Consider the following 10684-nt stretch of genomic DNA (forward strand, 5'->3'; position numbering starts at 1 on the left):
AAAGAAGTGGAAAGTGAGTGTTAACTAGATGCTAGTCATACCTCCCCAGGGCCGGATTAACGCACAGGCTAGATATGGCTGCAGCCTAGGGGCCCCCACCTGCCAGGGGCCCCCATGATTGGCCAAAAGTGAAAAATTACAACATTGTGACAAGTTGCAATATCGAAATATTCATCTGTGGTGTTGAGTACAGTTGGTAGACATGTTATCCATAATTCCTAGCTCGTAATTATGACACTGTCTATGTAAATTTGTCACGAAATTTGCCCTCCGCCCCACCTGTAGCCTAGGGGCCCCAGTCCATCTTAATCCAGCCCTGTACCTCCCTAAACCCCCAAATTAGTATCTCGATGGGATTTGCAGATAATTCAAAGGTGAACATGTGAAAGTAAAATATCCTTTTCAGTGCATAAAAAATCCAAAGAATGAAACAGCAAAATAACACACTCATAAAGAGGTAGGAAGTAAATGAGAAGAGTTGATAGAGAACTAATACTAACTTGAGATATGTGCAGGTGACTGCATATAACTTTTCACATTACCTCTGCATTGAATATACACAGTCAGCTAGGCCATATTCTGGGTGTCTTTCTAAGAGAATAATTCCAATGCAGCAGTGGAAATATGCATGTCAGACCATTTCCAAATAATTACATTCAATATTCAAACAGGATAAAGACATTGAAGCAAATTTCATTTTCAGTGACACCCCCCCCCCCCCAAAAAAAACAAAACAAAAACAAAAACAACAACAAGCAAATAAAAAAAAAATATATATATATTTATATATATGGGCACAAAACAGATTTGAGCCATTGAAGATTTAAGTTTAACTTTGATAATCACTGTCCCACTGTATTGCATATATGGGCATGTGTGACTGAGGATGTCTTATGTTATTAGATGCATATTATCAACTATTCGAAAAGAAACTGGCGACTTCTGAATTAAAGGGACTCTGTATCTGCTCACAAATTCTGACCAAGGCATCTTTTCATTTTCTCTCTTTTACAACCCTAAACTGGTGCATACATTGAACTATTTGTGTGCTTTTGTTGAATGTTTTGAACAATTTATTTGCTGATACAATAATTTCATGTTGATTTCATGTTGTCAATGAATGCACTTTAACAAACTACATTCCACTACAATAAGTCTCGTCCTGAATAATCTTTAGATTAAGATTTAGAATTCCGTTTTTAAACAGCAATAATTGAAGATTATAGAATAAAAAATGATGCCATAGCCCAATTTACATCAGCATTCTTCAGTTGGTGCACACATTCCTGTTTTTCCTGTCACAACCAAAACTTTTTCAATCATACTGTAAGATTAAACTCCATTAAACATACATTATTTTCACAGTCTAGCATATGAATATGTAATTTTGTGGACTAAAACAGGGATACGCCCAGCCATATAATTCCCATAAACATTTATTTTACACCCATAGCACTATCTTTATGTCATTAATCATCCCTTGTACATTTAATTGTTATTTGTCCCAATAAAGTGCTGTACCCAGGGAAATTAAAATTATTCACTTTACTTACTCACAGTATATAATTCATATATTATATCTCCTTCCAATGACCCTCACTCTAACTTTCCCTCTCATCCCTTTTCAGGTCTGTCACACAATCAAAGAATCAATAACTTTAATCCACACCAAGCTGTTTTTGCTTTTGACCACACTGCAGGATGGAAGTAGAACTGTCACCCATGCAGGACAACAGAGGGGACTCTTCTTCGCTGAATGTGCCTAGTGCTATTAAAGCCCATGAAGGGCAGAAAAAGTGAATTCAGAAGTGCAAGTCAATCTCTGTCCTCCCATCCTTTCCTATACCGTAGTCTCTGACCTCTTGCCTCATTAAGCCCGTTTACATTGCCACAATTAATCTGGTTATTGGAATAAACAGGTTAATGGAGTAAACTGTTTATTGTCCTTTACATACAGTCTGTCGGTTGCATGTGTTCCACTGACCAGTAATTCGAAGCTTGCAATTGGCTACTTACTATTCCAGAATGTGAATAACCCAATAATAACCTGTTTAAAGTGTTTACATGTTTTGAGAAATCAAAACCTGACTATGAACCGTTAATTGATACATATAAACAGGCTCTGTGTTGCCCCATCTCTGTGGAGAAAAAAAACTCTTAAGTTTCTCCACTGTCAACCAATACAGTGCAACTTTGGGGGGGGGGGGGGTTTCTCCCATTCAACATCCCGATAGCAAATGACAGAATAACCTTTAAATTGTGTTTTTGCAAGATATTCCAATAACAACTTTGATCATTGATGACAGTGACGTCACAAGGCCAGAGGCCACAGGAAAGGATGAGAGGACAAAGACTGACTTGAACTCCTCTCTCCGCTAAACGTGCCTAGTACTACAGTAGCCCAGGGAGGGCAGTGAAGTGAATTCCGAAGTGCCTTTGACTCTAGTATTACAAGTTGACAAACCACCCAAACAAAGCATTGTTTTTACGGTTGAAAAGAAGAAACCGTCTCAATGTCACTTTGAGAAGTGTATGCAGCAAAACAGGCCATCCTGTACTATTGTAGATGCGTTTGTGGTACCTGCTTACATCCATGATTCCTATGATGGACCATTGATACCACAGATGTGTTCAAATAATGCTCAAAAAGTTCATTAGGCTACAACAACACAAGCTGTTACTGTGAACACCAACACAACTCTCAGTCCGTTCTGTGAGGATCAGCATATATCTGGTAATTCCTGTGAACGGCGTTTCATATAAATATTATATAAGACTCCATTTTTTCAAAGGCAAACTTTCAAAATGTAAAGTTTTTCTTGAAGATCTTCGTAAAGATTTGTTTCCGGTGATTTCTGACAGATTTGTGAAAAAATGTCCTTCTTCACTGTTTACAAGCGGAAATGTGTTCCAAAAACCCTGGCTAAAACAACAACAAAAAAGATACAACAGCCAATATAATTATTTGGCAAAGACTGTTGCATTTGTCCACCTGGAGACACAGTGATCTCAGTGTCTCCTTGACATCTTAGTAAGATGAGTCCAAAAAAATGTATCCAGGGGTGGAGTATTCTACAACAAGGGTCCAATGTTGATCATCGTTCCTATCATGGACTCCTAAAACAAAGACATACATACAATATTAGTTTACATCATTCCAAATTGTATTAGTTATTCCAAGTTAGACAAACATTCCATTCCCTTCACATGTACTGTGATAGCCTGAAACTTCAAGGTATACTTAGAGCACGGGGTCTAAGATAGATTCCTTACAGCATCTCGTGTGGCAGCTGGGCTGTGTAATTGAGGCTGTTATATATAGTCCAGATACTACACGTACCGGCTACCATTTACGTTCAGCAAGGGGTTGTAGGAGGGCAGTCTAACACCTACGTCTAGTGGAAAACTACTGGACGGCCAAAACAAAAAAAATAGGGACAGTGCAAAACGGTGAAGTTTTGAATGGAGTTTACACCAATTAATCTCCTCCTGCAGGACATCCATTTGTCATGAGGGAGATTTATATATTCATTGTCCTTTCAGGTGGGATTTGAGAACTGTTCCTTTGGATTAGAGATGCGTGGTCTGAAAATAGACATGGCAGTGCGGTACAGTACGGCACATACAGGGATTTGAAGGTGAAGCACCTTCTGTTCACATCTGGCAGGCACATCTGTTGCGGGACTTGTTCCACAATTCTATCTAGGACCAAATATTAACACAGAAATACGTAGCCCCATAATGCACACCGTTCCGCAAGAAACACAATTTTAATATTTTTCTTGAAAATGCTTTACTTATGTCATTAGGTCATTGCAATTGTGGTGACAACAGGGGCAAAGTGCAACAGGGGCCCTGACTTGACTTAAGAGTTTAAAATGAAAGCCAGTTCTAACAGTCAGTTCAATTACATGAGAAAATCAGTTCAGATATCTAACCCTGGTAGACGACAATCCAAGATCCCAAATGATGTTGCTCCAGATCCTGTGGCAGTCCTGCCACATACTGTATTTTTTTTTATTTCTAACACTTTTAAAAACATCTACCAGTCAGAGAATGTGTGTGCTCCACAAATGGTCAGATCAAGGATGAATTTCTACCTTCTGAAGAAGAGATCTTCCCTTAACCCCTTAGCGCAGCACCTATGTTATAACCTTACTTACTGTCACCAAAATTGTTAATGTCTATGTCTTAATCTGTTACTTAAGGCTCTCGGTAATGTCATAGCAATGGTGTTATGATGTAGTTGAGTATTTTCAGCAAATAGTGAATAGGTCCGCCGGCGACCCCATCTGCAGTAAGAGGCTACGGAGATCACTGGACTTGAATCAGTTGAAAGCAAAACACCCCTCCTCTATTTCCTCACCAGGCCTTGTCTGCGTCTTGATGACACCTGCGTCCCCTGTCCTCGTTCTCATCCTCGTCTTCACTGGATCCTGCAGTCGTGTTGCCGCGGTGCTTGGCTCTGCAGTGCATGGCCACCAGGCGGTGGTGGATGGCGGCGTGCAGGCGGGAGATGTCCCTGGCCCCCGCCTGGATCAGGAACACCCGCACCGCATGGCTCTCCAGGTCAGTGGCAGTCACCTGCAATGGAGGTCAATGTGATGTCATGTAATGTAATGTAAAGTCATCTGTTCATGTAATGTCATTTAATGTAGGCCTAGCAATTTATTTTTGCAGGGACAATGCATTGCACATTATTACAAGTATAGTATAGTCATGGTTTGGTAAGGTTCACAGTTTTTGGGCCATGTATACAATTATGGCACTGTTTGTTTTTCTCTGTTGGTATTTAAAAGCAAGTTAAAATATTAAATATAAGAAAAAAATTAAAGCACTGACTAAATCAAACCACATATATTGTGTTTTGAATTTTTTTAAGTGACAGAAATTGACACATCAATGACATGAAAATCCTTCATCAAATAAAATTTTACTCAGGCACAGCACTGTTGAAACATGTTTTTTTTTCTGTAATCCATTTGGTACGCCCAGCACGGTTTGGTACACTCAGATGAACCCTGGACACAATCTGAATATCTGTTGCATCCCTTTTTTTCCCCCAAACATTTCAAATGGGCCCCAAGTTGGAGCTTGACATGGGCACCTGCCAACCGTGCAAAAATGGGTAAAACTAGGCTGTGGCTAACAATAATTTCAGTCTCACTAGCCACTTTGGCAGGTAACTTTGGTAACTTGTTCAAGGTAAAAGGTAATTTCTTCAAGAACGATCCTTGAGAATCTATTTGTCTGAGGTAATTTCATTTAACATACTATATCACTGTATCATGCACTGATCATCTTGTTTCATCACTTCATTTTCTGGGTTTAGATGTAACTCGGCAAAGAGAATATTGAAATCAAAACTGTGGCTCATAGAAAGACTGAATATCAAGTGACTCTGGAAAACCGCTGTGGCCGGTGAGCAAAATAGATTTTAAAAAGTTAATGTCAAGCCTTGTTGGGAACCTCTGCTATATAGTGTACAGTACCTGGAGGTTGCGGCGGGCCGGCCTCTTCAGCTGCGTGTGTGGCCAGAGCTTTGTGTTCAGGATGACCTTCAGGCTGCCCTGGTGCCTCATGACTAGAGAGAGAGAGAGAGAGAGAGAGAGAGAGAGAGAGAGATAGAGAGAGAGAGAGAGAGAGAGAGAGAGAGAGAGAGAGAGATTTTAAATGTCTTCATTTATATCACACATTATCACAATACAGCCACTGCACAAAATCATTGTACACCATGGGCCACATCCCACATCCCACACCATGGGCCAGGGGAACTCTGCATCTGAAAGTTGGTAAATAATGTGTGGTCTTCAGATGCTCTTATCCGTGCTTGACAGATATCTAACCTCACATTAATTCAGGGGCTGAGGCTGAGGCTGAGTGGCTCGTCACTCTGGTAAACTATTAGCCACGGGGGGCCGGGGAGCAAAAAAGTTAATGTCACGCCCTGACTGGAATGTAAGAAGATAATGTAATGAGTAGAGTAGAGTAGAGTAGAGTAGAGTAGAGTAACTTTATTGATCCCCAGGGGGAAATTCAGGTATCCAGTAGCTTACATAAATACACAAATACACATTTCAAGACACAAATAACACAGGAATAGTCATCAGGGCGGGGAAAATAAAATAAAATAGTAGAGATAATAAATGTAGAAAAGGTAATTGTTGGAATGGAAGGTAATGGAGTGAAAACGTTTTGTGAGAGCCTGCACAGCACACCTCGAAGCAGGTGTAGCTTTTCAGGGTACTTCAGTCATCAGTTTTCACAAGGAAGAGCGCAACACTGGAATGAAAACATGACATGCTCTGCTGCTCACCTATCCTGGACTGCATCTCTCCTCTCTTCTCTGCAGCCAGGTCGTTCAGCCTCAGGATGCCCCGTCCTCTCTCAGTCCACGAGTGCGTACCCTTCTCCAGCACAAACAACTTGCACGACAGCTGCGAATATTACAAATGGCAGCGTCAAACATTGTACATACACAACATTTATTGGGTATCTAGGTATACAGTTAAGTATTTGAATGCTTTCACATCCATTAGGCATTTGATATTGCCAATAGTTCATTTTAATTAAGTTACTTTGATTGCAGTCTGCACCATTCCCTCCATCCATATTTTCATCCGAGTGATATTTAAGCTCAGTGAGGTAAATTTTAGAAAGATTTCTTTACAATTTCAACTGCACAAGATTTGTCATGTAGTTTCCAAGAAATCATTACGTAACTTAACTTAACAACTTTACTGTTGTGTAGTAGTACTATACTATACAATTCTCTTGGCTACTACACACCAATCTCAAACTACAAGTACGGGTATACAATAATGGAGTCTAATCTCACCTGGACCACATTGCTCTCTCTCTCCTCTCCTGTGATGACCTGCACCTGCTTCAGCAAACAGTGCCTCCTACAGGCCGCCGTGGTAGCTGCGGCTGACTCCCATAGGGAACGCTTGACAGTGGCTGGCAGGACAACAAGCACATCAACACACTCGGTTTAGTAACAGAGAACAAACTGGTTTTCAAAACCACCTGTCAAAATAACAGTATTGCAAATTTTGTAACATAAGCCTAACAGCCAATGAGTGCGGTTTAACATGAATCACGTGATGAGTGACGTAAAGACACACAGTACTACTCATGTTTCTGTGTGTACAAGTATGTAAAAAAACTGTCCTAGTCGAATGCCATTCCATACATACTATATCATGCCTACAGTGCCCTCCATAATTATTGGCACCCCTGGTTGAGATGTGTTTTTTAGCTTCCAATTATTTTATTTTTTTTCTAAATAATATGGGACCTTAATGGAAAAAAAGAGAAAAATCCAACCTTCAATACAAGTGCATTTATTCAGTGGGGAAAAAATCCCACATAAAGAAATAATTATTTGACATCAAATAATGTGTGTCACAATTATTAGCACCCCTGGTGTTAATATTTTGTACAACCCCCTTTTGCCAATAAAACAGCACCTAATCTTCTCCTATAATGTTTCACAAGATGGGAAAAGACAGAAAGAGGGATCTTCAGCCATTCCTCTTTGCAGAATCTCTCTAAATCATCCAGAGACCTGGGTCCTCTCCTCTGTACTCTCCTCTTCAGCTCACCCCACAGGTTCTCAATGGGGTTGAGGTCAGGGGACTGAGATGGCCATGGGAGGAGCTTGATTTTGTGTCTGGTGAACCATTTCTGTGTAGATTTGGCCATATGTTTAGGGTCATTGTCTTGCTGAAAGACCCAGTGACGACCCAGCTTCAGCTTTCGGGCAGAGGGCAACAGATTTTGATTTAAAATGTCCTGGTATTTCAAAGCATTCATGATGCCATGCACCCTAACAAGGTTCCCAGGGCCTTTGGAAGCGAAACAGCCCCACAGCATCACTGACCCACCCCCATACTTCACAGTGGGTATGAGGTGCTTTTCAGCATGCGCATCTTTCGTGGTACGCCAGACCCACTTAGAGTGTTTGTTGCCAAAAATCTCAATCTTGGTCTCATCTGACCAAAGCACACGGTCCCAGTTGAAGCCCCAATACCGCTTGGCGAACTCCAGACGCTTGCGTTTATGATTGTGAGTGAGGAAAGGTTTTCTCCGTGCATGCCTCCCAAACAGCTTGTTGGCGTGTAGACAGCGCCTGATGGTTGATTTGGAGACTTTGTGACCCAGGATGCTACCATTTGTTGTAATTCTGTAACAGTGAGCTTTGGAGATCTTTTGATTTCTCTTACCATCCTCATCACTGTGCGTGGTGGCAAAATAAACTTGGGTCCTCGTCCAGGCTTGTTTACCACTGTTCCAGTTGTTTTGAACTTCTTAATTATTCCTCTCACAGTGGATATGGGCAGCTGCAGTTGAGTGGCAATCTTCTTGTAGCCTCTGCCTGACCTGTGAAGGTCGACGCACATCTGCCTCACTTGTATGCTGTGTTCCTTTGTCTTTCCCATGTATTAAGAGTGGATAAGAGAAATGGCCTCGGTGTCACGTCATATTTATACCCCAGGGAAACAGGAAGTGATGAATTACTAATTAAATGTTCCTACATACTCTGGTAAACTTTGTAAACTACTGTAGAAATGACAGAAATGCTTCAATTATATTTATTTCCTGGGAATTGTTAAGGGTGCCAATAATTGTGGAACAGGTGATTTAATGAAAAATAATTATTTTTTAGTCAGGGATTTTTTTTATTTTCTTACAATTCATTTGAGTTGAAGGCTACATTTTTCTACAATTTTCAGTGTGACAGTATTCTTCTGCAATAAACACTGAATTTATTTTAAGGCTTTTAACACATCTCAACCAGGGGTGCCAATAATTATGGAGGGCACTGTACTTAAGGATTCAATGATTATTGTCATGCCAGAGTTGTCTGCTGTAATGCCGTCTGCGTTACATCAATGTGCTTATATGGCATACATACATGGCCTGGACCTGTAGTACTGAGTGTCTACCAGTAGGAGGCTCTTAGCCACTGTTTGGGTAAGCTATGTGTGCCAATGCTGTTGCTATTTCAAGGAGGTCCTGAGCCTAATCAGAGAGGTGCTAACGTTATACCAGCCTAATCTTCAGTTTGTGGCATTGGAGCAATTCAGGAGTACAAATCCTGAGTACAAAAAAATAAATACAATAAAAAATCCAACCAACTCTAAGATCCAATCAGCTGTTTGTAATGATAACTCAAGGCAGGTGTGTAGATCAGCTCATAATGTAGCATGTCTAGGCACTCAGTGAAGTAAACAGCGCAGGAGAGGAAATATAGAAGTTCTTTTTCACTTTCTGGACTTGGGATCAAAACAAACCAATAGAAATGTCACCAGGGTCTTACAGTTGTGAGATGTGTCCGGACTAGACGATTCTGAATCCGAAGAACTGCTATCAGAGTCCGACACTCCTTCGCTGTATGGACTTTTCAGTGGATTCTGAGAGAGGAAAAAGACATGGACAGTCAAACAAACAGACATACTATCCTGCAAAGGCAAAAGTGCAGTAATAACTACATATTTTGTCAAACTTGAGTTTAGACTGAAAATGGTCTTCATTACACCTTCCTTATCATGTGACAAAGCCTTATGGTCCAAATGTGTCCCGTTTTAGAGATATTACTATGTCAAATTTGCCGTAACTACAATATCCATCCTAATACCAAGGCTTTGAATGTTTTTTTTTCTTAGTTTCAATGCTGGCATAGGTACTGCACTTTGCCTGTGTAGGGTAGTATACGTACGTATATCCTTATGAGACAGAGAATATACTTTCATGTGGCCAAAAGATTACTACAATGTACTCACCAGCACTCTCTCACTCATGTTTTCTCCAAAGACAAATTGGATGGTGGTCTTGGTAGCGCCCTCCATCTTCAAAGGGCTGCTAAATCAAAGAGGGGGCAAGTTCAATCCTCATGTGTCAGGCATGACTAATTGATTTGGCCAAAAATTACTTCATTTTAAGATCCTATTTAGTCTTTGAAAGCATTAAAAAAAAGTTTAGCAACTGGTTTCAAGCCATTACATGTGCTCAAAAGTGGACAAAACACAAACATTTGCAACCTAGTTCATTTTAAAATCTCCATTAATAATCAACACAGTTAAAACAACCTCACATGTGACCTTTTTGGCCTTTTATGGTGTTACCACCATTACAGTATAGCATGAGAGGGCGGCAGGAAAACAGTGGGGGAGAGAGATGATGAAGAAGCAGGAAATGAACTTGTGTTTCGAACCCGGCACCTCAGATTTATGTTACGGTCCCTTTGCCCTCTGAACCACAGCGCCCCCTTGTGAGGAGTATATGTATGTGTGTTTGCTCACCTATCAGATGGAGACGAGGAGAGCTGATCAAAGGCACTAGTGGACGTCTCCTGGTCGATACCAACACTGTCATCATCCCCACTGCTCAGGCTCATCTGACAACAAGAAAACACGCAGAGGTGAATTGAGAGTTCCAAAGGAATACAATCCGTAACCAACGGCAATGTCCAGGCTGCTCTTCACGCAAAGTCTTTAGTAATCCTAATGAATGAAAAAATGAATGATGAAAAACCAAATGAAGCATGAGCAAAACAGTGAAAGTGAAAAATCAACATATCTAGTGGGTGTTTATAAAACATGGGTAAGACAAGAAGCGTTCCTTTTAGTACATTTAAGTACATTTTGGGTTTATACTCATTATTCTGTCCATGTGAATT

The 10684-nt window shown here is 40.6% G+C and overlaps 1 protein-coding gene across 4 annotated transcripts in view; it reads right to left on the bottom strand.

Moving 5' to 3' along the window:
* Window positions 1-790: 790 nt before the first annotated feature.
* LOC134459789 (ran-binding protein 3-like) overlaps window positions 791-10684 on the bottom strand; it is a 36828-nt gene continuing 26934 nt past the window's right edge. For 3 of the 4 annotated variants that reach the window (XM_063212208.1, XM_063212206.1, XM_063212209.1), the window contains 8 exons: window positions 10308-10402; window positions 9789-9867; window positions 9326-9419; window positions 6839-6960; window positions 6317-6437; window positions 5493-5584; window positions 4367-4584; window positions 791-3117 (listed from right to left, as the gene is read on the bottom strand). In XM_063212208.1, coding sequence (XP_063068278.1) covers window positions 3108-3117; window positions 4367-4584; window positions 5493-5584; window positions 6317-6437; window positions 6839-6960; window positions 9326-9419; window positions 9789-9867; window positions 10308-10402 — 831 coding nt within the window. In that variant the 3' untranslated portion in view covers window positions 791-3107. The remainder of the gene's footprint in view (window positions 3118-4366; window positions 4585-5492; window positions 5585-6316; window positions 6438-6838; window positions 6961-9325; window positions 9420-9788; window positions 9868-10307; window positions 10403-10684) is intronic. The other variant, XM_063212207.1, reaches the window with a different exon arrangement.

The sequence above is a fragment of the Engraulis encrasicolus genome, chromosome 12, assembly GCF_034702125.1.
Source record: "Engraulis encrasicolus isolate BLACKSEA-1 chromosome 12, IST_EnEncr_1.0, whole genome shotgun sequence".
In the NCBI taxonomy this organism is placed as follows: domain Eukaryota; kingdom Metazoa; phylum Chordata; class Actinopteri; order Clupeiformes; family Engraulidae; genus Engraulis; species Engraulis encrasicolus.